This window comes from Ornithodoros turicata, chromosome 7 (assembly GCF_037126465.1).
Source record: "Ornithodoros turicata isolate Travis chromosome 7, ASM3712646v1, whole genome shotgun sequence".
NCBI classification, from domain to species: Eukaryota; Metazoa; Arthropoda; class Arachnida; order Ixodida; family Argasidae; genus Ornithodoros; species Ornithodoros turicata.
The window spans coordinates 25,817,676-25,844,966 of record NC_088207.1 but is presented as its reverse complement, the minus strand read 5'-3'; the positions used below and the strand labels follow the sequence as shown (position 1 = coordinate 25,844,966).

Below are 27,291 nucleotides of genomic sequence, written 5' to 3'. Positions count from 1 at the left end.
AATTAAAATGAGCAAAGACGGGGTTTAACCCGATATTTCCCCAAATGCTGCTGTACCAGGGGGATCCGAGGTCATCACACCTAACACAGAACTTTGGAAACTGTGTTGTAAATACATATGTATATATGCTCATACAAACTGTCAAAACAGAGACCCTGCTGCATCTTAGATGAATGAACTAAATATTGATACTTTGCACCTACTGGTGTGTCGTGTATTGTGCCGAGTAAAACGAAGATTTACACTTGATTCAATCAGATTCAACCAGAATTGGGTCGAATCAGGTTCAGTTCAACACGACCACACCCGAATTATTGAAGCAAAATATAACCGAATATTTATCCCCAATGTTGCTGAAAGATATAACCAGAAAAAGTCAGGCAGTGTACAGCTACATTCGAAAGAGAAAAAAGAAGGAAAAAAAAAATCCTGAAGTGGACTACAAAATTTATTGACATCTGAAATCTAATATATTTGCAATCTTTTGGGAGATGTTAACTGTAGAAAAATTTACACAAAACAAATTCCGTTGCACATACTTGGGATTAATGCCAGGATTACTCATGTAGTGTTGCTTCTTGCTGTGCAGACGACAAGAATTTACGGAGGGTATCTGAGAGCACCTGTACCAGTACAGGATTATCAATTTTCACAACTCCTTGTCGTGGAAAGGAATCTTCATGTCGTACCGCAGACGACATGTACGTGTACAATGGCGAGTTTCAAGTGTGCAGCTATTAACATCCCCTTATATGAAACGGAAGAGTAGCCAACATGCTAGCAATGAAGTAACTGTTGACTGCAACAAGAAGTAATAAAACTTATATGGAAGGTACAAGAATGCACAATATAAACCTTTTAGCACTAGGACCAGAAATGCAAAGACACTGAATTAAAATTTGTTCAAGTTCCTTATTCAAAGTAGATAAAACTGTGAATTTCTTAACATATCAATGCCATACGTTGACAAATATGCAGGCACAAATTGCAACCATATATGTTGCTAGGTATTTAAGATCGCATGAGAGGAGTGGTCATTGCCCTTTTAATGGATGTGGGAAGAGAAGCAAAATTAATTCAAATTAAATTCGCATTTATTGTCAGTGCATCCTCGTGGGCACATTTGAAATTTATAAAGGTGTGGCAGATAGGTTATCTTATTAGCTTACCACATCCATTCAATTAACATACCAAATGCAGCTCATATTCAGGAACATTAATATGGAGAGCTACTAAGATTGCATGGGCAGAAATTTTGTGCCAGCCGATGCCATCACGGTGGTGCCTATTCGTTACACGAAAACGCTCATTACCAATCTGACAACGTTCACAAAAATCGTCCATCCTCTCATTTAAATTTTACTTCCTAACCGAAATCCTTTTGTGGCTCCTGCAAGAAAAAAAAAAAAAAAAGAGAGAGGGAGAGAGCAACAAAAAATAAAAGCAGAACCTCAAGATGTCTATATTAACAGTATGTTTTTCTTTATTTTACAACCCCTTCTAAAGAAAGATGTCACATTACCCGTCCGCGATCAGTACGTACATATTTTGAGATGCACAATTCAGGACGCGTATTTCGCTTTTGCGCGTGCACGCACACGATAAACATATGTTGACAATGCTGGGGTATGAGTAGACATACAATGACACCAGGTGCCACTTTCTCAAAGTGCTTCCTATTATACTTGCCCTGACTACTGAGCAGCACTATAAAAAGAGGAGGAGAAGGAATAAAAAAAAAAGAACAATGTGACAGATTTGTGGAAGACACTTCTTTAGAAAGAGCATTCTATGTACAAGGAAAATCACAGCTGCCAGTGACCAAGGAATTGTTTGACTGTGCCCCACAATGACAGTAACAAGGTCCTACAGCGTAAACCTAACCGGACTACAGGCACAGAACATAAAACGTTAAATAAAAAAAAAGTAAAAAAAGAAAGTGTGTTCAGCAGCTCGAAAAACAAAGCAGGAATAGCTTTATACAATTTCCTTTTTTTTTATACAATAAATAGATCTTAACTCTGGCTGTTGCTGAGTGACAAAATTATGCTGCTGAATCCGTGTAACACCTCACAAGTCACTTAATACCTAGGAGCACGCTACATTCAAGACTATGCACTACATATCTGACTACATCGGTCCCAAAATAATACAGCCCTTCTTCAGGATCTACAACATGATGCGCAAAACGCGAGTGCGGTGCATAGGCATAATGCGCAGTGAATGGGGGGGGGGGAGTGTGAAGTGAGGTGCTCTGCTTACACGCGTTGCATAATTCTGCGAAGGAAAGCTTGCATTATTTTTTAATCTGTACAGATATCGCTTCTAGAATGAGATTAGATTATAGTACTGAGAGACGGCGTGGAATTTCTGGGCTTCCTGCAGTATTACTGTCTTTTCTTTTCGAGCGGGAGGAATGTGGGAGGCTAATTTTCTCGGCAAGTCGGTAAGCTGATTAGAAGTGGAAAGAAGAGCAACAAGCCGTTCACGTCACTAGTCGGCCAGCATGTGCACGAAGCTGGTGGGAAAGACCCCGCGCCGGTGGGGCTCCCCTTCAATCATGCCCTCCATCCACTCGTCGTCCTCCGTTATCTCGCTGATGATGACTATTATTTCTCCTTCGCTGAAGGACAGTTCATCTTTCTGGTCAGCGCAACAGTCGTAGAGTGCACGACAGCGGCGACGTGGCTTGGTTGAAGAGCGGCTGCTCTGTGAAGGAGAGAAAGGGTCGTGACTTTTGACGGTGCGTGACGGCCATTCGTAACTGGGGCCCGGAAATTGAGGCACTAAGAACGATGGAAATGGGCAGGCAATTGGGCCCTCGAAAATGGCAAAATGGTTAATCTGGTACACTCTTTGGCCTTGTTGGTGCTTCAGAATGCTCTATCCAGGGAAAAAAAGGCTATGGTACCAAACAAGCTTTTACTTCTTGCTTACAACTGCTGAGGTGGCTTAGAACTGTGGGATATTGAATGCTATCTTTTAGGTTCTCCACCCTCAAAGATATCAAAAGGCCAAGAAAAGCCAAATCTTTTGATCAACTATACATGTACCCCTTGAAGGAACAGGAAGGAAGGAAGGAAGCACTGAAGGAAACAAACAAACAAACAACAACAAAAAAACACAGTGCACACACACACACACACACACACACAAAAAAATGCAAACACGCACACTCGACGACCAACGCTGCACGAGAGTGAAAGGTGCACTTGCATCTCTAAAAAAAGGTTGTCATGGCATCTAAAAATGTTCAAAAAGGCCACAATTCAACAGAGTCGATAAAAAGGCAGGCAACCCCCAAAATCATAACTTAAAAACCCTGATACTGGGGGACAAAAAATGACAACACAACACTGGTTTTTCAATTATGGATCCATAGCACCGCTCGCTTGCTACCTATCTGTTCTCTCGTTCTCGTTAACCCCCAAACTGTCACATTTAGGCGTTTTTAGGCATGTACAGCAATGCCTAAAGTTCCGGGCCCTATGCATAACACCTTTATATAGGGCTGTAGTTATTGTTATAGTTGAGCACGGATAAGATTGACCACATCTGCAAAATATGCGTGTTAGCATCCGCAACCGCGCTAGTTGAAATATGTGTATATTTGCATTCACGCAGATATTGAGTATGTCCACACAACCGGGGTCATTGCACTTGTAGGAAAAAATCTTAATGACAAAATTGTTATGTCACAAGCAATTTTCCATTTCTTTTAAGTAGCATGAACAGTTCAAGTAAGCAATGCCATTAATTGTACAATACATGACCTCTTTATACCATGGATGTCTCATAGAATGCTAATATGTCAGTCTGACAAAATTGTCTGCCGTATGTAAGAAATGCACCTACAGAATTTTTCAATGAAAGCGCAAAAGGAAGCATAGAAAACATTTCAATCATTTGTTTTTGGGGCGAGCTCATGATGTGAGATATTATTTTTACACAAATGAGATTCTTCCCTACATCGTGATAATGATGAGTGATCGAGTGAGAGAACTAACAAAATGTTGACTGTCTGGAAACTAGGCATTGGCAAAACTGTAGGAAAACTGTTAAGTTCCTATATGCATGTACAATACTGTGAGAATATTACTTTGCTTCACCTCTTACTGAATCAAATCTAGTTGAAATTATACGCTATGAAGTGCATTCAGACCAATTGTGTCATGCAAAGAATTGTCACTTTTGCAGTGGAGTGCGCAACACTCAGGTCAAGGTCTTTAACTCTCTCACCGGCAATGCGCAAGACCTGCAGAGAGAAATGTTTTTATGTTTCTTTTTTTTTTTTCAGATTCCCTGATGATTTGTGATGACAGTTTAAACATTGCTGACACAAAGATGTGCCACGCTGCCTAAGAGCGACTGTGTTTCCCGTACGCATTAGACATGGCAATTATTTGTGACCTAATTTTATTGGAAGCAGACTCTTGGCCTGTGACTTTACCATCAGCAGTGTCTAGGTTTTACTCTGTGAAGCGCTAGAGTCACATGTCGGACACAGGTTGTTAATTACGTTCTAGCAATTCCCAGGAGACTGCTGGGTCACTTTTATCTTGGGCGCACACAATGAAATGTGGCATTCAATATTCAGTGGCATTTGAATATTGCACTGACGTTTCTTTTTGAGATGGCGACATCCGGGTTAAAAGGGATTGCCGTTTTAAAATAGCCTAATGCTTTTATTAGGCTATATTTCATTAATAACAACCCAAATAATTATTGCCATGGTTAGTTTATTGTGATTCGAGCAACTCCTTACTTGATGATGGTCCCCTTGGCCTTCAGTGGACTTCCTAGCTGGAGGTACCTGTAAAACAGAATTGTGAGTAGAACGCAAACAAAAAATAGCAGACTACGAAGAGTAAGAACTACACGACAGAAAAAACAGAGCTTTCTTAAGAAAAACTTATTTTATGCAGCCATTTTGGGACACCCCTGCTCTAGCTTTGCTGCAGAGCCTCCATTGCCCATTGTAGGACTTATTTCTGACATAAAAACAACAACAATTCCTTCTTAAGCCAATTCAAGCTTCCCACAAAGCATGTATCCCATCACTCTATATCAAAGTTCTACATTCTTGATTTGTTTTGTGTCATGTATAGTACAGAGCAGAATTATCACATTTTACTTAATGTATTATTTTTTATGTAAACTTATAAGATACACCATTTTATAACCATTTTATACCGTTCACAGCTTGTTCTTGGTCACAAAATGTAGCAGAAAAAGGCACAAAGTATTGGTGATTGTTGAGCCTAAAGTAAGCTCAGAAAGAGAAGCAGACATCACATTATTTGTAATAGTATTTCAAGCACATATAAGAAATGTTAGTGATGTAGATGAAAGTGTCAGTGGGAAGGAAGTTGCTCCAGAGCAGTGTAAAAACTTACGTCACACTTAAAAATCTACAAGAGAGAAGACCGAAAAAAGCACATCAAGTTGTCCATTGACATCGTAACACCAGGGCCTTGTGTTTTAAGGTAGAAGCCGACCCCCCCCCCCCCCCCCCTGTCCCCGAAATTCAGCCACCAGTACGGGCACTGGAACATGCTGAGTACCGCACGTTCAGCACAGCTGTTTCATACCTTGTGTTCATCTAAAATGCGAGAAGGAATTTTTAAAAATAATTTTCCACCTTATATTGCCAGATTTTAGTTTTACGGCTCTTGACCTGATTTTTACCCCCCCTCCCCAATTTTCAGAAAACATAAAACCCGAAAACACAAGGCCCTAGTCGTAATCCATTAATGTTTTTTTATGATTGTTTCCTCTACAACTTTTATACAACTATACATGATAATTGTTCTTTCCTATGATTCACCGCAAGTTTCTGACCAATTACGCCATTATTTATAACTTCTTACAGCTTATTTCGTGTTGTTTTTGTTTGTTTTAATTTTTTAGTTTTGAGATTCTGTGTTAGCACTGCAAAGCAGTACTTTAATTTTTTTTTTATTGTTGTGAGCATTACATGAGCCGAACATGACAACATCAGCATAGTGGCAGCAAAAATATGGATCTGGACGTACATGGCGAGAAGGAAACAGTGAGAATACGTGACTTTATGTTGGACTTGTATGCCCGTTATTCCGACGTGAAAGAAATAGACCCCTATGTTGTAAGTTTTATGCTTTTCCTTCAAATCGGAGGATAAAAAAAATAAAAGAAGAAAGGTTTTACCAGGTAAAACCCCAAAACATGGGGATCTATGCATAAATGATTTTATGTTGAATGTGTAATTTTTTCAGTTTTGCCTTGCAGTTTGATCCCACATGTACACCCTTTGTTCTACGAAACTGAACTGAGGGTAGACCTGCTGCCTGGTACATCTGTCACTACTGAATTTTTAACAAAACGTAACTTCTATGCACTTTCACTTCCCTCTCTTTAATAAGTGCACCACTGGCACGAGAAGCAAGCAAGAGACTAAGACTAAGTGTGCAGAAGACTACGAGAAGAGTGCTATGCAAGGATCAAAGTAAAAGTGGAGTGCAGAAGTGGAAAGGAAGAGAGCGTGTAAGCTGAACCTTGGTGGCGGGGGGCCCTGGACAGAGTCCCGTGTACCAAAGGTGAACTAGGGCTTGGCCCACCTTCCTGGGAGGAGGGACGGGGACCTCCCCGCCTTTCCTCTGTGGCTGCTGCTGCGGCTGTTGACCGTTCGGAAGCTGCTCCCCGTTGCCGGATTCCGTATTTCCGCTGCACTGCGAGGCTGTAACGTCAAGTTTCAGTACTGGTATTACAATGCTGCGTTAATTCACAGTGCGTACTGGCACTGTTTTGTCACAGCCTCAGTATATGATTAGAGCCTGAAGCTTTAGGGTTTTACCTGATTCTTCCCCGAACTGAAGGTTGCCCCTTTAGGGTGAAACCCGATTTTTACCCGGCAAATTGCCCTCACTGGGATGTCTGTAGGAATGCACTAACTTACTTGTTTGGCAGCAAATGCAGTCACATCGCCGTTTGTACCACACCACTATAGTTAGTTTGAGTAACTGGGTCCGATTTCTCCCCGAATTTAGTACACTGGGAGTCTTTTCACCCGAATTCGCATGAATTTAGTGCCCGTGTTTATTCACCCGATTTTTACCCTCCGAATTTAGAAAAAAATATTTCCCGAAAACTTCAGGCTCTATGTATGATTATTAAGGACTTGGGTTTTCCGCGATTCCGCGAAATGTCGTGGAATCCAGAATCCATCGCAGAATCCTTGGCTGTGTTTGGCTTGAATGTTTGGCACGGAATTTTGCGGCATTTAGCATAGAATTTCGCAGAAATCCGATTGGGTCGAAGGACACGATTGGCACGATGTGGATGGTTACTACGACGTGCAGCGTTGCAGAAGAAGTATTGCACGTTCACGCAAAAGAGCGTCAGATAAAAGCACGTGCTGCGCACGCTCCCAACCGCTCCTAAATTACATGCACCCTTTGACATACTTACTCACGTATTGTGCATAATTTGTACCTCGCACATTTTTTAGTTTAGCACTAAAAATGAGAAGAAAACAAAAAACTCGCATAATGTGAGCACCCACGTTTTCGTGTGCGTATATCTGGCACGCGCGTCTCAGTAACTGTGGCGATTGCTTCTCGCACACCGTCAGTGCTACCGAAGTTATATTACGGTGATTTTGTTTCATTTGCGCATATTTCGAGTGATGGTCCACTGACGCGATGAACGCTACTGTCACTCGAACTACAAAATGCTGAAATAAAACGCCGGACAAAATTACAGCACAAATTATGACAAAGTCTGCGAAGTCTGCGAACATAGCGTGCTTTCAGTTATCAAGTGAGACTAGCTGTGTCTTCCAGCAGCGTCTAGACGTATTTCACAGGTATATGAGTGGTAGTAGGCTGCCGTTTTGCCTCCCAACCGTCGGTGGTTGCGTGGTATTTTGGTGCTTCTTTCACGCTTGCATTATGCAGTGATGACGTCAATATCGGCTCTACCGAGAGCCCATATGACCGGCATACTAAAATTTTGAAATTTTGCGTCGTTTGAATATCGTAACGAATGTTCCAGCTCAATTTGCGCACCCCCAACTTTCCCGACTTTTTTAGGAAGAAAAAGGGCGCAAATTATGCAATATACTCGTATATGCAAGTAAATACGGTAATTGGATTTTGAAATGGAAGGAGGGTGCTTGCTCGAATTTAGCGTTTATCGCGATAAAGTATTTGTCAATTCCTATAAACTTTGCAGATGCTGAAAGATCTTTCAGCGGGTATAAAAGGATTTTAGGCAACAGACGGCATTCGCTGTCAGAGGAGAACACAAGATATCATGTAATGCTGAAGTTTATAAAATAATTTTTGTTCCCACATTATACAAGAAAATAGTGTTTCCCGCTTCAAGCAGCCGTTTACTCCTTGCCGGGGAAAATCGCTGAACTTTGAATTTGCCACAGCAGAAAACCAGAGGCCTTAATGATTATGTGCACTGAAGTCCGGAACATGCCACAGAAATGTGATTGCTGCGAAGTCACCCTACCATAAGCTGGCTTAGGAGGTGGAGGACATTTAGGGCGCTGCAGGGTGCTGTACACAGGACGGTCTTCCATGCTGAAACAGACATGTTTTGTTATTTTCAATCTCAGTAACATAGCACCAGAAATGCACAAGTTGTCTTATTTAGGTTTTTACAAAATTTAGAGAACCCATCTATGGAGAATGCTGACACACGTCACGGACATGCCAAATTTATATCCTCGTGTACAGATAATCTACCTTGTTCTGTGATGCATCTTACAAATGACATCAAATAGGAATCTGCAGAATTCTATACAAGTCATGAACATACAACAGTCATTAATATGTGCAAAAGTGTGTCGCTCAGAAGCGGAACTTTCAAAGTCTAATAGAGGTGAAGATGTAATTAAATGATTTGTTAAATCGTGCGTTCAGCTCCACTATCCTTCAAGTGTGGCTCTTGCCTGTACTTAATGCACCCCAGAGCAGACTTTATTCACAAATGAAACTGGAAGACCATTGACACAAACAACTGCCTATGGAATTCCCTCTATTCTTGTGAAGAAGAGCAATATTCGGTATAGCATTTAAATAAGAATGACTACTAAAATACAAAACTTACGTCTTTGGAGCAGAGGCGTGGTTGTCTGACCCTTGAGATATGCTGTGCCGTGAGGTGCCTAGAAGGATTGTTCATAAAGTGAAAATGTGTATGTGAAAACAGAAAGGCAATAATGCACGCTCATCGAGAAAAAGTTGCATTGGCCTTAAGGGTACTCAAGTGAATGACCAGACAAAGTGTTGCAAGATGCAAAACAGGGGTTCAAAGTCTCTGAGCTCCAGCTGGTATAGAAAAAACCCACTATGTATGCTGTTCATAGTCAATTAGTAGACACAGTCAATGGTTTCTCAGCTTCGATGATAACAATAACAGTGATAGTAATTACCACCACTGCATTCGTTGTCATCCAACGCTATCCAATCAAATGCAATATCCATCAATGCAATCCAGTTACCATTAATGGCAAGTGGATTGCGTTGCATAAATTCTGCAGAACTGAGCTCCATATTGATTAAGCTAGGCATATGTCTGCAAACGCCTGTATGAATCATTGATCGCTTGGCAGATCACACACAGCACGTTTTGCATATTTTGCTGCATATTTTGCACACTGACTCTACACGACACTGGAAAGCACGTGACAGCATGTTGCTAGCCCTGGTTTGGGCCTGGCCTGTTGCTCGAAGCATGATCAATACTTTAGTGCACTCGGCTTGTGGATTAGCTTGCTACAAAAGAAGCAGAACTGCGCTTTCATTACTTACTCAGTCCAAGGGTACTGCTGATAGAGGATCCTACATCAGAGTCAGCAGAAGAGTTTGGGGCTATATCCGCAGATGGATTTCTTTTGTGTAAAGGAAGCACGGCAGAGTTTGGAGAAAAGCAAGGATCCGAAGGGGTACGGGAATGACTAGAAGCTTGGTAGGTGATGGGGGGTGCAGGTGCCACACGCTTCTTCAACGAACCATGGGCATTGAGACCAGGAACTGCGAGCACAGAAAAGAGAAGTCCTACAGCCGCGGAGCAGCTATTGCACTACAAGCTCACAAACCTCACGTAACAACAGGCTGCTTCGCTCTCAGTGCCCTTCATTCTAGCATTTTGGCTCAACCTTCGAGTGGGATGAGTCTCACTTTCCGCTACCACAGTGCACCAATGCCACCTGATCATGGCCTGGCCCGTATCTCTTTTTGATCTAATCTATGGAGGTACAGTAAAACCTGCAGATAACGATATCTTGTATAACGGTATCCCTCGTAAAACGATGGTTTATGATTTTACTATCAAAATATACATTGCTTGTATGAGGAAATGACCTGCGTACAGCGATAAATACCGCGGTTCCGAGTACTCGTATAATGACGTTGGACGCTGCCCCGTGCGCGGAACCTCGCGGCGAAAATTGCAGTGATAGCATACAGTATCTCCATGGCACGAATCTCACGGGGTAGAGGAAAAAATTCTTATAATCCGAAATTCGTATCAAAAGAATTAAACCAAAATAAAAAACGAGGCAACAAAATACACAGCGACTGTTCATTATACAATACTGTCTGTAAAAGGGCTTGGTGGTAATGCTCTTGTGTCTCCGTATTTGGCCAATGCTGCTCAAATTCTCGAGATGATTCAGCATGGCCCAGTACGTGCTTTCCACCCACGAGTCGCGCAACAGTGCTCTAAAGCGAGCTTCTCCTAAAGCACTGAGGCGTTAGGTGAAGCCATCTTGCGGAATGGTGACGCGTAACATTGCCAGAAGTTGTCAAGATATGTTCCCTGGTTCCCTCCACGAGTTCTGGTCGCTGTTTTCTCATGCCAGTGCGATGTTACACAGCTCAGATTTTTTTTTTTGCATCTGTTTCTTTTTCTTTTCCTACCCGTGGGTATAACGATGGAATTCGCAATTACAGTCAATATCGTTATACGCGGGTTGCACTCAATATGGTAGCTAAGGAGATATCCCAATAATCAAAACCGTCTAAACACCAATGCTGTTTGTGCACGCTTTGTTCATCAAACTTCCTGTGTACCTTCTGTGGTTTTCCCTTAGGACCAAAAGGGGTCGTACTATATTGCATAAAGGATGTACACTTTGTATAGTAATATTTTCCAACTGTAGGGATAATAATATTTTAAAATTTCTCTAGAAGTGAACAAGAAGGTTCTACCCACTTGCTGGTTTTCTGCTTTGCGGTGGAGGTGGTGGCGGTTGTGGGCTAGCAGACTCGGGCCGGCTTGATTCGTTGCTCACCACACTTGATGGACGTGACCGTTTCCACTCTGTAGGGAGCTTTTAGGAAGCGAAGGAAACCAAACTACGTAAGGCTCATTCTAGACTCTGTGCTTTGAGTATTGACATAGCAAGGTGCTGTAAGTACCCTTTCTTCGGGGAAATCATCATCGCTGAAGTCTGTTGAGCCGTCGTCCTGAGTCAGTCCCCAATCGATGCTAACATTTTCAAACAGGGTTTTCTTGTTCTGCTGGGCGTGTTCAATCTGTGACATGATAATGACACAATGTGAGGCATAACTGCACTCAGAGCCTCGTCTTTTACAGCTAAACGCAGAATGTCCATTTTCACGCCGTCGATTTTAATCATTGTCACTTTGAGTAAGACACGGAAAACTGAAGCTGGCAAAGTGCAAATTCAGCCACCGTATAGGCACTGCAGTGCAAAAAGCACTTTGCACTTAGCACTGCCACTCGGTGTGCGATGTTCATACTGAGATGTGAGAAACTCCTGTGTCATGTTCCACCAAAAATCTGCTGTTCCATGTGATACCTCCCAATTTTGCCTAGTTTTAAAGCTCTTGAAATAAAACCCAATGTTTCCATCAGACATACTGTGGTAAATCCACGTGGCTATTTGAAAAAAGTCTTATTGTACTTAAAAGGAAACAGCCATTACTTACAACATCTGCGGCAAAATGTAGTGTTGTGCCGATTCTCTCATATTAATCTTTTCCCCCATTCATCCTTTACATTTACAGAACTCCTTTGCTTCTCAGTTGCAATGCCATTTCCCCCGCCCCCTCTATTTATACTATCTAGCTTTGAGTAATAAATGCTGCGAGAGACACTACAGCTTGATGATCAAGTGCACTCACCAACTCCTGACAGGTGTGCAGGCCCAGTTCCCTTGCCAGGTCCAGGGGTGTTTTATTGTCCGAATTTTTAACGTTCACCAATGCGCCACTGCGCAGCAGAAGCTTCATGCACTCCGTCTGATTATGAAGCACCGCTATGTGTACAGCAGTGTTGCCGGCCTTGTTCTGAGTGTCCACGCTGGAGCTGCACAAATACAGTGTTATTTGAGGTTTAATTTAACATTTAATCACCACTTCACTTGAAAAAAAAAAAAAAAAATTAAGGTTGCCCTCATAGCTCTTACATAATACCTGCATTACCTGGACTCAAAAGAGCAACAGCTACAAGCATCACATGTTGAAATTAATATACAGACCGGCTTAACAGGAGATCAAATTTAATGTGATGTTTCGACACCCATGGAGGCAGAACATCAAAACATCAAACATCACATATGCTGAACAATGCAAAGCAGCACACAATGTTAAAACACGAAGGCACCAGTATGCAAGAGACTACAGAGTAGCACTGATGAACCTACCTTATGTTTCGCTCGTGAGACACAAAACGAGCTGTGCAATTCTATTCCTGCGTGCCCATTTACTGTATGTAAGTACAGAATGTCACGTACGAAAGTGGTTACGCTAGCTCGGCTGTGCTCATGAATATGAAAAGAATGGACTTCGCATCTGCAGAGGCCGTGTTTATTATTCGCGAGACAACGAACATAAACAATGCAAAGCAAGCTGCATTGCCAAACACATGTGAGTCGGCGCTATTCATCCATGCATTGAGGTCTACACAGAGATGTTCTCATGTCACCCAGTGATAGAAAGTGATCTCTGACAGCTTGCCGTGCTGGGCAGTACATTACATAGAGGTATTTACTGTAAGTGTTATTTTGAATTGTACGTCGTGCCCTTGCATCTACACAGCCATACTCAGAAGAATCAACATACTGTATGTACATACGTAATGGCACATTTGTACTGCGTTACTTAAATTATAAATTTTTTTTCTTGGTCCTGATTTTGCTTCACGGGGTTTAAAGACCACAGCCTTGTTGCAGAAAAGACGTTTCTCTTATTCAACATTTTCTTTTGGATCTAGTCGAACACATTTCAAGGAAAGAGTAGTGAACCTATGGTATGTGCACCCCTGGTGCAATATGCCTATCTAAAATATTGATTGATTGGCTTGGTGTTTACTGGTGCAACAATAACTGGGGTCATACTGCACCAAGACGATGCTAAAGTACGGACATCATTACTGTTCATGCTTTTCTACAGAGAATCGTACAGCATCCAAACATTGTTAGGAGTCGTTACTCTGTAGGATGCGTGAAAATTGGCTTGAAATTGGATTTAAACAAAGGAAAGACTAAGAACACTAGCTTTATAGACTTTATAGACACAAATAGGGAGGCAGTTTATAGACACAAATTTTATAGGTATTTAAAAATTTAGTCTTTCAAAGAGGTGTGCAAATATTGAAATTTTCAAATACGAATATTTAAAATTTCCCTTCGAATATCGAATATCACATCAAAGGATAAAGGATTCTAAGAGTAACAATTAAGCCCGGGTAAACTAACATGGTCACCAGTTGTGTGGAGCTGATCTCTAGAAGAGTGCCCCAGGTCACACACTTGAAAAGTGTTAATTAGGGATATGTACTATAATGTATTGGTTTAACAGAAGACATACATGCTACTCTGTGCATGTACAGTAAAATTATTTTTACAATGAAACAATGTGTTGTTCTCATGAGGCAAGCTGAAAACCGTAAAAAACAACTTGCACTCCAAGAATCCTTCATGGATGCTGAAAACCTGCGTTGGCACTGTGAGTGCTGGTGAAACAGAAACACAGAATGGAAGTATAATAACATTTTCAGAATGTGGAATGGTTTTCTGATGCGCACATCTCAGCTCACAGGTTATCAAGAAGGAAAACTAAGGTAGCAAGTGCTCTCTTCTTGTACTGACTATGCCTTCCGCATTTGTCATGATATGTATGGGAAAGTATATATGGTTTCACTGTTCTGTTCGAATATACGGGAAAGTTCGAATATCAATTTTCTAATAGGAATAGAATGTCAGAAATGTTTGACTCTTATTCGAAATTTTGAATATTTGCACGCCTCTACTTTTTTACTTGTACAATCTACCTGAATCGGAAGGGTTGACCTGGATAAAACAATAAGCACTGTTCCTAATGCACTGTAAAATGTAGCAATGGGACGTCAGACACCGAAACATTCATCAATGGTGTAGGCACTATTTGGAAATCACGTAAAAATTTGAGACACACATGCCCATGAACGAAGGTACACTGGCGTGAGATAGCCATCACAGCAGAACAGCTATGAACGCCTTGCACATTAGTTTCCAGCCAATGCTGTTAGTTGAGACAATTTCTTGTAGTTGAGCCACTACAGCATCGAGCCACTCCCTTATAAACGTCCTCCATGACATGCCTCAGTATGAACTTGAGTATCATCTTTGCTTCCCCCTGCCTCCAATGGTCTTAACTGTTTGTCTTCATCATTGCATGTTTGCTTACATCTTCATGATCAGTATTAAATCTCGTTATGATCACTCACGTGTCACACTTCCAGATCGTGTCACACTAGTCCTTCATCCCGACCAGTGGTTCTGGGCATTTTGGCCGACCAGCCAAGTACTAACATCACATACCTGCTAGAATTCGCTTCTATTTTTAAAAATGTAGGGAATTATACAGCCCTAGTATTTTGTGCTTTTCGTGCAGAGTAAGCACCTAAAATTCAGTGCAGGAAAATGGAAAAGGCAATTCAGTGCTAATGTTGCCATGCAAGCCAGTACGTGAGCATACCTGTTTTGCACTAGAAAATCAACTATGTGAAGGGAAGTGCCATCTTCTTGAGCAACAGCCACATGGAGTGCAGTGTCAGCTGTGGTTTTCTGTGGGTACAAAGAAAGCCTTGCTTACATAGTGTGGCTTCTTGTGCTAACGTTCTTGGGCGTCAAACTGAAATGTGTGGGCATTAGCAATGACACAGAGAGTGAACAGAACCTGATTGCTTAAGCGATGTGACATAGATATTAAAGGGTCACTAAAGTGCAAAACTTTCTCTTTGTAGATTGATTGAATGAATGAATGAATGAATGAGTCACCTTGACAGCAATACAAAAAGGACGGGACCCATCCATTGCATCATAACATGTGCAAATAAATTCAGGCAAATTCGGGTGGAAAAAAAGTATGCTAAGTTCAGAGAGAAATCAGGCTCAGTTACTCAAACTAACTGTACTGGTTTGGTACAAATGGTGATGTCACTGCCTTTGCTGCCAAACAAGTTAGTATGCATTCCTACAGATGTCTCAGTGAGGGCAATTTGCCGGGTAAAAATCAGGTTTCCACCCTAATGAGGCACCCTTCGATTCAGGGTGCAAATTTGGGGAAGAATCGGGTTAAACCCTAAAACTTCAGGCTCTATTTATGTGTAAACAAAACCACAATTTATGCTTTCCTTTTCCTTTCATTCTCAAGAAGCACACCAACGTAGAGCCACCTATCATCTGACTCCTCCCAAGATCTCCCGCGATGATTGGGCAGATCATTCGGGTAGAACCAATGGTAGGCTGCTACGGATTGCTGCACTTCTTCGGAGCGATGCATCACACATGCCATCACAGTGTGTGTCATACCGTGCGCCTTCGAGCCAAAGTATTTGAACGAGCACTCTGAGCACCACTATGCGTGCCATCTATTGCTGTTCATCTGCAACGTATATTTAATAAAGAGACACCAGAGTGCGCATTGCATGAGGTGCGCAAGTGGAATCAGCTGTAATAGCAGACAACAAAAATTTTATCTTAGTTCAGCATGGAAACCAATGAAATTATGGAGTTCGTATTGTTAATCGCTAATTTCATGGTTTAATTAAATTGTTTTAGGTGCTAATGCATACCTAACGTGACACACTAAACTTTCTGTGCTGTTTCGCCTTCACAGTACGCCGCCATTTGTTCAAACAAAACAGCCGCCACAAACTGTCGTCTGCTAAATTTTTTTGATGAGCGTGCCCTGCCCCGAATATCGGTCTGCCTCGGAGGAGAAAGTCTCGGAGGAGACTTCCCAAAGTGCGCCAGTGCAGAATTCGGATGACGAGCCATTATGACGGCACTTCCGGCGTGTGGTATGTGGTGGTGCATCTCAGACTACTCAAACACACCCTCTGAGATGGAGAGAAAAGGGAAGGCATAAATTGCAGTTTAGTTCGCGTATAAATCACAAATGATGCGATGGATAAATACGGTTCCTTTTGTACTGCTGTCAAGGTAACAACAACTTTAATTCTGTGAGGAGAAATTTTTGCACTTTATGCCCCTTTTACGAGTCAGCTAAACACGACCGCACTTTCAGCGGCTTCTTCCACCTTCGTTCACCTAGATGGCGTTGACGTCAGTGGCGCACAATCGACATGGTGGACTGTTTCCAACACGAACACTATGACAAATGCCGTTACGACCTACAAAATTGCTTAAATTGGAAGGGGTGGGAGTAGCAGTAGCCAAGGAAGAGCAGCTTTTAAAGGAGCAGTGAAACAGCACATAAAAAGTTAGAACAACTCTCGCGGTTATGGAACTATCTTTCTGCGCAGTTATGTAGTGCCAATGCGAGCGTGTGTGTCAGTAGTTACACTTTGGTGGGCAGGATCTCTTAGGTGTTTTATAAATGAATATCTTGCCGATAAACTTGGTTTTGAAGAATATGTTTTGTGTCACACAGCGTGACTTGGTAGATGTAGAAAGGTAGAAGGTCCAGCGAACTGGACATGACCCGCTGATATTTCGAACCGAGAAGAACGCTTTCTGTTCAAAATATTGGTGGCTCTCGTCCTGATGCGCTTCCCCTGACTTGGTAGAAGTTGTTTTGAGATAAGGTTGCAAGGTATTTCACTGCTCCTGTAATTCCGACAGTGTTGTATAGCATTTGTCGTCTTTATACACGTACTATGTGCAAGTAACAGCTGTGAGCAATGTGAAAAAGAAAGCCAAGAGGTTGCATGTGTGCTGGTGTTGATTCATTAATGATGTTTCCTACACCATATGTTACTGATGTTGCAATCATTAAGAAGCCCTGCTTCAAATAAAATAAGTTTTACTAGCAGCCGCGTTCCTAGATACCAAATGCATCACATGGAGATACTTTGGTGCTCGAGCTAAAATTAGGATATCATTAAGTATTGGAGCTATTTTCAATACAAAGGTGATGCTTGGAACCTAAATTAAAGGGACCATGAAAGGATATTTGACATGCCTATCATCATTTTCAATTTGTTCTTCTGTACTAAAGCATTCACCCTGTGAAATATGAAGTTGGAAATAGTGAAAATATTCTATATATTCTATGTTAACGGCATCTGCAATGACCCGCCTGCAAGGCGAACTGGCCGTGACATCATGTACAGGGGATGTTGCCGAATTTGTGTTTCGCAATATTTCTACCGATTTCGACAGGGGATATATGATGTCGTTGTTGTCTAAACCGAAACCATGCACCCACGTGGTCCAGCGAGGTGCGTGGTCCCAGTCGTCCATGATTGGCTGAGAGGACTGAACGTTGATGATGTAACCCTGCTTCGAAGGGATGTATCCGGTGGCCACGCCCTGCTATTTTTGTATGGTAACTCCGCCCCCGGCGCACTGAATATGGTTAAAGGTCGATGTGTGCATGATAGTGAGGGATCACGAAAACCGTTTCCGGCACAGTACTCAGAATCTGCGAAAATTATTTCATGGTCCCTTTAATGCATAAAAGCCGCAGTACACCATTAAACATTCTAACCGGCACACTGTATACGTGTACTTCTTCATAAGCAGTTTGTGGACTTGGTACGAAGGACTTACATAATTTGGAAGCACGGCTGTGAGGTTAGCTCCTTCAGCAAATGCTTGCAGCAACTGGAAAAGATGCCTAGATGTGACAGCGTGACCAAGGTCATGGAGAAGGTCATCTTCGTCTGTGCACGTCTTCACTGCAAACTTTTTTTCGACGTACTTGGCCCTGATGAACTCGCTACGTTCTTCCCTAAAAGTATTTGTTCGCTATCAGTGTTGCAATCTCTCAAATGTGGTAAACATTTGTGTTTGATTACAGTAAATAAGGTAAGCAACTAGAGCAGGGTAGGTGGTGCCACAGAGTATTGAGCCAGATACTCTGCATTTTTACCCAAAAGATGCCATCCTTGGCAAATGATAGCTGTCAACTATTTTTCCCGAATCTTCCAAGGAAGTTGTTAGCATGCATTAAGCAGTTACTGTATGTCTGTAACAGAGCTGAAGATAGCCGTAAGCTGCCCTGTGAGATGCACAACCACTTCCCTTCACTGGGTATCCTTCTACCATGAGCAACTTTACCGGGCAAGATGCTGGTGGAGATGCAAGTGCAAAATGAGCAACGTTAAAGTTAGTTAAGTGCGCATGACTGCCTGAGCACTATATCAAGTCTTCAAGTGAATGCCCATGCGCCTCAGTAGGACTCTGTCCGCTCACCACTGAATATTCCATCTTCTGCTGCTCGTCTGCTTGCGTCGTCTGCTAGCAGCATTGCATAGAGCACCCTTTGCATTTTCTAAGAAATCTTCCATTGTTTCTTCCAGCATTATTCAGGTACTCTCGGCATTTCATCCGTAATATCTTCTTGGCATGTGCTTTCCTTCTTGTGCCCCTCTGTTGACACACCACCCGATAAAGTCGTTTGTGTGGGTGCCCGGTCATTTACAGATTGCCAAGAGAGTGCACCGTAAAAAAAGCACTAAAACCCAAGTATAGGGGAGAAATAAAAGATGTACAGAAACACAAGACAGAAGGATATGATAAGAGCTATCACGTTGTTTGTACCGCACTGTTTTGACTTGTGTGCAGATTTTAGAAGGTGACAGGATGATGTAATTAGGTGATAGAGGAGGCATGTCAGCCAATTGGAGAAGAAGGTGGTCGCAGGGTTTTGGTATTTAGGTGTGCTCTGTCTGGAAATACAGTATTTTCCACTTCTCTGTCCCTGTTCGTGCTGTATTTCTCCCCCTTTAAACATGTTCCACCAAACAGGCCGGTATTTAACTCTTTTTAGGGTACTGTAAGCCAGTGCTTACTTGGCATCTACAAAATAACTGGAGAAGTTAAGATGGCACCACTAATTGGGTGCATGCAAGAGACACGTAGAAAGACCCACCTATCTTGAGGCATCAAAAAATATGGTAGCCCTTCAACTATAATTCATCCAAACTGCACTCACATTGGGCTATTTGGGTTGGGTTTCCTGGACTGTGTCATGGTGGCCTCCATTATTTCATTAAATCCATTGTTGGTCATCACCCTTGCCAGCTGACAGGAAAGACAAAACGAAAGCAGTTGAATTGGGCAGAAAGCAGTTGAATTGGGCAGACAAGCACATGTAATTTAAAGTATTTGAGCAGTTTTGCATCGTACCCTCACTGATTTGCATGCTAGTACATCCTATGGGCCCAAACAATTATTCTAAAGAAAATAAAAAATTAATTGACTTGCATTTGCAACAACAAATTTTAACTATCAAAATTCTAGCGCTCAAAAGCACCGCACCGGACGATATCAGACTGGATTTCATAGAGGAGCACCGTAACCCTGGAATATATGTAAGTTTTTCATAGAGTTTCATTCCCCACATCACCACCAGCATTGGGGTAGCGTATCGCCCCTGGCAATGAAACTCCCCATTCATCATCTCAAAATAAAGCTTTGTTTGTTGTTTCTTCATAAATTCTGGCAGAAAACATTTTCTGTTTGCACAATGTTCAGAGGGAACTGCATGAACAATGCTGTAATGAACAACGTTGAGCTATTTTTATTCCACCTATACTACCTGCGTTTTTCAGAATCTTGGGGACATTTACCGACAAACTTCACTAGACAGAGGTACAAAATTTCTGCTACTTCGTCAAACGGACTGAAGAGCTGCAGCTCTTGCAGCTGACTGAAATACTATAACAGCACTCTGAGAGGGCAGCTGTAGCTTACTTGTAGAGCCTGAAGTTTTCTGGAAATATTGTTTCCTAAATTCGGGGGGGTAAAAATCGGGCAAATAAACATGTGCCCTAAATTCATGCGAATTCGGGAGAAAAAACATCCAGTATGCTAAGTTCAGGGAGAAATCAGGCTCAGTTACTCAAACTAACTCTACCGGTTTGGTACAACGGTGATGTAACTGCATTTACTGCCACACAAGTTAGTGTGTACTCCTACAGATGTCTCAGTGAGGGCAATTTGCTGGGTAAAAGTCTGGTTTCACCCTAAAAATCAACCTGCAATTCCGGGTGAGAATTCGGGGAAGAGTCGGGTTACACCCTAAAACTTCAGGCTCTACTTACTTGATATTACTAGATACTGACAACAACCACAGAAGAGGCTGAAACATCAAGTGATATACACACCAAGAGCTGTGATGTTCCTAGGTTGTCCAAGGTGAGGGACTGGATTCGTGAAATGTGTACGCCCATCTCCCTGTGTACCCCAGAACACTCGATGCACGTCAGGATGCCAAAGTTGGTGGACAGCCATGTTGGATCTGGATTTCCAAAAAACAGTACCATCGCATTGTGGCACACTGCTGGACAAAAGTTTACGGAACACGTTCCGGCACATTTCTTCCCCAGAGTGACTCTCAAGCAGCAAGTGGGACCGTATACGGACTTAGAGACAGTGGTGGGCACTATCGCAGATACATGTATCTTCGATACAATCTTTCGATACATTTTGTGTATCGGTATTAGGTATCGCGTGCCAAAAATGAGAGTATCGGAGTATCGGTATCGAAAATACATTTTTAGTGTATCGTGTACTTTAATGATACTCGATACTAAAAAAAGACGCAAATAGCATTGAGGCTGTTGTGAGACTTAGGGTCGGTGGCGCTCGCTCAGGCGGTAGTACAAGCCAGGCCGCAGCGGCGTAGACATGTCGACCATAAATTTGTTCAAAGCTTACGTCCGCGCGCACGCTCCATCGTCAGGGTCGTCCAGAGAGAAGGCCCTGGACCCTGCCCTGGGACGCGCTCGTGGGCGCGCGCGGCTTCTAGTTGGTTCCAGAAGAATCTCTTCAGTCTCTTTCTACGGCGGGCGCGCCGAAAACGCCTTACACAGGACCAACCTCACGGCTTCTGGAACTGCGCTGCCCGATGTCCCCCTCCTCAGTGCGCAAGAGCACGTCCACTTGACTTGAAGTGTGGATTCCGCGTCTGCCATGCGGAAAGAATAACCGCCGGCTTAGCTTGAGCACTGTAACCCGTTCTACAGCTCACAATTCACAACGGCCAACTAAGAAAATAAAGTCAGTGGCAAAGTCAGAGGCTACCGGGTAATTACTGCAGTACCAAACGATAAAAGCAGCAGAAAAAAAGTTTAAGGTTTATTCGTATGTATAGTCAAGTGCTCACAGACCGGTACACACGAAGAACATTGTCTTAAAGAATTGTTTTTTGCTAGGCTGCTTATTGATGCGATCGTTTCAACGTACCCATGGCTTCAGTCTAAAGTTCTAACAAGACTAGCTGCTTAGACAGTGCAGCTTCATTAAATCAGTGCGGTCGGATACGTTCAAGCCCTGTCAGAAAAAGTGCTCTATAAAAATACACTAAAGGCTCTAGAAATAACGAATAAATGTTTTTACTTCCCTAATCATATTACCAGCTTTATTATATTGTTATTTCAGTGATGTAAACTTCGCGAATCATAACACCAGCTTTATTATATTGTGATTTCAGTAATATAAACTTCGCTAATCATAACACCAGCTGTATTATATTCGGGATTTCAGTTATGTATCGAAGTATCGATGATACAGTACCGAGTATCTATATCGAAAATCAATTTCGGTTCTGTATCTTCTATCGGTATCGCAAATACAATTTTTGAGGGTATCGAGTATCGGCATCGAAAATACTTTTTTGAAGTATCTTGCCCAGCCCTGCTTAAAGACATGTGTCTAGGCAGACCAGTCACCTGTTTGCAAGTCCGTACGATACCATTCGCTGCTAGAGTGTCACGCTGAGGAAGGAATATGCCACAGCGTGTTCCGTAAACTTTTGTCCAGAACTGTACAGGTCGATACAGAAGGAAGCAGAGATGAACGGGAGAGGCAACGATGTGGAAGAATAAGCATTCCAGTTCAATGTCCAAAGGTCGGAGGAAGCCCCGTGGGCGCAGTGGAATGGGATTTGTGGACTATAGAGGAAAATACCTTTGTTGGAATTGCAGTCGCAGCAGCGGTCATTGCCTGGGAGCGTCTGCACCTGTCGAATGATGGATTGCTGAAACTCCAGCAGGCTCTGGTTTCCAGCTCCCCCTTCCACTTGCCCGGGTTCCGTAAATGCCTTGCGCAGCGCCCCTTCCTTACAGTTGAGCAATACTGCCTTCCAACTGGACAGATGGCACATATGACCTGTTACATAGGACTATAACACTGAACTAGATGCAAACTGCAGACATACTAAAACCTCTAATGATGGTTATGCCATTCGAGCACATTACGGACAGACCCTTGCGTCTTTGGGTTTTTTCGTGTTCTGAAAATCTGGGGGCAAAAAATTGGGTTCTATTCCAGGAGGCACAAAATGGGGTAAAATCGGGCAACACTGGGTAGAACGTAAAGAACAAGGGTAGAAAATAAAAGACGAGTGGCTCTCGCAGTTGAGATGAACACAAGAGGCCAAGCTGCTGTATATTAAGTGTTAATCAGTGTTAATGCTAATTGTACACTTGGATACATTAAGCAAACCTCTTATATCGCACCCATAGGCTTCAAGTTATAGCTAATAAATATTTACGACTCTAGGCTGAGTTTTCTTCGTCATCAAACAGATAACTTTTCAGCACATCTTTGTATTTTAACATTAGACATGTAGAAATGAGACAAAAGAAATGCGCTCAAAACGAGAGGACACTACCACACCTAGAAGACTGTTAATGTGGATGTCACATGAGGAAAATAAGGAATGTTGCCAGGTGTCTCTCAGTGTTCACATTAACCAAACCTGGAACAGTGGCACACAAAATATACACACACACTAATAATAACATAATCAGTGAAACCCGCGTATAACGATATTGACGGTAATCACGAATTCCATCGTTATACGGGGTACATGGTTAAACGATGGCCGACCTAAATAGCGCGTCCCGGAAAAGTCGCGCGCCACCCTGCGTGTAGCAAAAAGAAACAGATGCTAAAAAGAAAAGAAAAGAAAAAACGCGAAGCTGTGTGACATCGCAGCGGCTTGGGAGAACAGCGATCAGAACTCGTGGAGGGAACCAGACAACATAGCAGGACAACTTCTGGCAACACTACACGTCACCATTCCGCAAGTCGGCTTCACCTAACGCCTGCGTGCTTTAGGAGAAGCTCGCTTTAGAACACTGTCGCGCGACTCGCGGGTGGAAAGCACGTGCTAGGCCTTTTGAATCACCTCGCGAATTTGAGCAGCATTGGCCAAATACGGAGACATAGAAGCGTTACCACCTACCTCTTTCACTGACAGTATTGGAAAATGAACAGTCGCTGTCTATTTTCTTGCCTCAATTTTTATTTTGGTTTAATTCTTTTGATGTGAATTTCGGATGATACGAATTTTTTCCGTAACCCCGTGAGATTCGTAGCATCGAGACTCTACTGTATCTAATACCTCTGTCAGACGGGCACATATACGGCCCTTAAAGTTACGGCATTAAGGAATGGCCGTAAGTTACATACGGCCCCAAGCTCTGGGGAGCTGCCAGATGGTATCCGTGAAGGCATTTTGTCGATGATGTCCAAGTCGATAAACAAGTCTGTGAACGTTGAATGTAATGTAGCGAAATCACGTTTTTTCTTACTGAAAGTACACGAAAACAACGTTTTGTTGGTATTTTCAAAATACAACAGCAAATATTTGTTTTTAAGTGCTTTGGATATTTTTTTGAGTGGCGTCTGACTTTTTGGATGCAGACGACACGGTGCGATGCCGTGTGCAGTGGTTCGAGGGTGTAACTACAAACGTAGCACTTGTACAGGTGGGATAAAAAGTGAAGCAAATTGCAAAAACGCCAGAAAAAGACGAAAAAAAAAAGATGACAACATTACGTCGGGTAAAAAGCATTTTATTTCGAATTGAATTAGCATATCGAATATAAAGCACTATCGAATATAATGTGCTAAATCCTGTTTATGGTATGCTTGGTGACGAGGCTTGGGCAGTTTCGATGGAACGCCGTGAACGGTCTTGCGGGAACGCCGTTGGCCTTCTACCTCAGTTTTGTCCCAAAGGCCTTATTGCTGACCGTCTGGCAGGAAGTTAATGACAGTATGCATTTACGGCTGTGACCGTTAAGGCCGTATATGTGCCCGTCTGACAGAGGTATTATCACGGCGACAATCGCCGCGTGGGTACGCGCACGGGACAGCGTCCAACATCGTTATACGAGTACTCGGAACCGCGGTCTCCATCGCTTTATGCGGGTCGTTTCCCCATAGAACCAATGTATATTTTGACGGTAAAATCATGAACCATCGTTTTACGAGAGATATCGTTATACGCGATATCGCTATCCGCGGGTTTTACTGTATTAACATGCACACGCCAAACTCTTGTAATTGGGAACTGAAGCTCTGCACAACTCTGCACACAGCTGCTGAGAGATATGCAAACATGCAGCTGAAAATGTGAGAAATAAGAAGAAAAAAAATACAAATAATAAAATTTAAAAAAAAGAAGAAGAAATAAAATAAAAATAAACAGGATAGCTCATGTGGCGTTTCTCTGCTGTGACAATTTCTTCTATCAATTTTCTGACACATTAAAAATGTATGAGGACTTTGATGTACTCACGCTTCCATTTCAGAATCATCATCAGTCTGAAAGTGGTAGGTGCGGTTATCTGCAAAATATTAAAGTTTTGAGGATTAGAAGAATCACCCCAACGGAACATTTTGAGATGAATATTTTACGGCAATCATAATACTCACATGAGACTAGGTCAAAGGAACGTTTCTCTTCTTGAGGACACTGTAAGAGCAAATTATCACTGTAGTGACAAAAACTGCAAGATGCATCTAGCGTGGATAGCAACCGGCAGAAACTACTAAGACTATAAACAAATGAAAACCATAGAGTAATGAAGAAATCACAAGGAGAGAAAAAAAAATAACGCACGAGCTCTTGTTTCTGTGAGCATTTGTGTTAAAAATTGGATCATTGGCTCCACAAGCACATGGATGACGATTATGGGACAAAATGTGGTCTTATGTTGATGGTCCGGACATTATTTTGGAAACCACAGAACATCTAAGCAAGAGCTACCCTGGCAAAGGTTGATCACAACCTGCCAGTCACAATTCACAACACATGCATCTAGTGTACCACTTTTCACCGCCACGGCCAAAAACCGGTGACAACAGTTCAATGCAAGAAGGAATATACCAATTAAGGAAGGTTTGTCTGGTCCTTGTATGAAATTAAGTGCTCATTATAACATACTTCAATATTCTTAAACATGTACTCATATGGAAGCTAAACAAAGTTAATAGGTGACACAGACAATCAATTTATAGTTAAGATGTCTAACAAACTGCAAACAAGAAGTCTACAGAAGAGTCTAACTATGATTAGGGCAGCGTTTCCCAAACTTTTGGCGGTGACGGACCCCTGGAAGCGATGAGAACCAATTCACGGACCCCCCCCCCCCCCCCCCCCCCCGGCTGCCAAATATAAAATGCGCTAAACACAGGAGGAATACTCTCAGTCAGTTCGAACTCGACGCAAAACGATATGACGCACTGTATTTCCTATGCTATAGCCAGTGCATAACCAGCAACCTCGTCAGCTGCTGCGTGCTTTCGATACAGCTTCAGAAAGGATTCCAGACTGGTTTCTTCTTCTTGTTAGTATGTGTATGACGCGGACAAACGTGCATTGCAGGACTTTTCTATCAGAAATTAGGAGCTAGCCGTTGAAGCACGCTTGTAGCAATTTTGGAAGTTCTGGGTGTTTGGAAATCGGGCAGCATGTACGAGCGCGTGTTTGTGGGGACGAAAATCCTCACTGAAATGTGAGAGACGGTCGCGGACCCCCATGGACACTCTCGCGGACCCCCAGGGGTCCGCGGACCACACTTTGGGAAACACTGGATTAGGGTTTCCGGTTTCCGGCCATTATAATTTTTGAGACCTTCCAAAACGCGGCGAAAATGAATGCGAAACCAAATTACAGTGGTACAAGATTGAATTGATTGACTATAACATCATGAAATAACACGATAGCTTCTGTGTCACCTATTTTCTCCCTATCTCGTAATACCGCGGAAAATGCAAACACCAGAAACCCTAACTATGATCCATCTTTCAGTGGCACGAAAGGGCAAGCAGCTGCCACTTTGCCCAACTTTGAAATGGACGCATGTCAAGAGAGCAATACAGTAGTACTTAGAGGACATCAACTGCAAGTCAAGGGTTTGACTGTTGAAGTCTCTGCTGAGCAAGACTGACACAGGAGAAATGATAGTGCAGAGTGCTATTAGGAAGCATTTTTAGAAATAAATGTAATCCTATGTCACTAGATAATTTCTTATCCTTCTATAATCGTGCTCAACTTAAGAAGGAAAAGAAATCTAGTTTGTCAGCTCTCAAAGTATGACTGCGCCGCGGTTAGGATGGCTGGACGCAGAGAGGTCACACCCTCTCGCTGTGCCAGATAATACCCCTATTATTATATAATCCATCATACTCCCTCTGCTTCCGTATTGGCTGTTAAGACTGGTCACGTGACACTACGCTGCAACGGAAAGTGTGCTCCCCTACTGATGACGCATGGTGGTGCTACAGTATTTCTCCTGGCATGCTATTGTGTCTCCTTATCTGCAGCGGTGTTGTAGTTGGACTAGATTTCTTTTCCTTCAGAAGTTGAACACGACTATAGCGTTTTTTTGCACGCTTCTGCTCATTCTGAACATCGGTTTACGAAACTCTGGATCTACTAACGATTTTTAGGGAGACTGTTCATATATTAACGGTTCACTGTATACTGAACCCCTGACTGAACAGTGGAGCCTCATCAAGTTTTTAACACACTTAAACGAGAAAGAACTTGGAAATGCTCGCTATCTACACTGCCACGA

General features: G+C 42.5%; 1 protein-coding gene across 4 annotated transcripts in view; it reads right to left on the bottom strand.

Annotated features, from left to right (window-relative positions):
• Window positions 1-430: 430 nt before the first annotated feature.
• LOC135400696 (arfGAP with SH3 domain, ANK repeat and PH domain-containing protein-like) overlaps window positions 431-27,291 on the bottom strand; it is a 41,643-nt gene continuing 14,782 nt past the window's right edge. Inside the window, exons 13-29 of one of the 4 annotated variants that reach the window (XM_064632542.1) lie at window positions 25,145-25,184; window positions 25,008-25,056; window positions 22,385-22,563; window positions 20,581-20,714; window positions 19,407-19,495; window positions 18,020-18,200; window positions 14,979-15,067; window positions 12,144-12,327; window positions 11,415-11,531; window positions 11,209-11,326; window positions 9,804-10,025; window positions 9,100-9,157; window positions 8,500-8,570; window positions 6,534-6,715; window positions 5,397-5,411; window positions 4,766-4,813; window positions 431-2,709 (exon numbers count right to left, since the gene is read on the bottom strand). In XM_064632542.1, the coding sequence (XP_064488612.1) occupies window positions 2,494-2,709; window positions 4,766-4,813; window positions 5,397-5,411; window positions 6,534-6,715; window positions 8,500-8,570; window positions 9,100-9,157; window positions 9,804-10,025; window positions 11,209-11,326; window positions 11,415-11,531; window positions 12,144-12,327; window positions 14,979-15,067; window positions 18,020-18,200; window positions 19,407-19,495; window positions 20,581-20,714; window positions 22,385-22,563; window positions 25,008-25,056; window positions 25,145-25,184 (1,992 nt within the window). In that variant the 3' untranslated portion in view covers window positions 431-2,493. The remainder of the gene's footprint in view (window positions 2,710-4,765; window positions 4,814-5,396; window positions 5,412-6,533; window positions 6,716-8,499; window positions 8,571-9,099; window positions 9,158-9,803; window positions 10,026-11,208; window positions 11,327-11,414; window positions 11,532-12,143; window positions 12,328-14,978; window positions 15,068-18,019; window positions 18,201-19,406; window positions 19,496-20,580; window positions 20,715-22,384; window positions 22,564-25,007; window positions 25,057-25,144; window positions 25,185-27,291) is intronic. The other 3 variants (XM_064632544.1, XM_064632543.1, XM_064632545.1) reach the window with 3 other exon arrangements.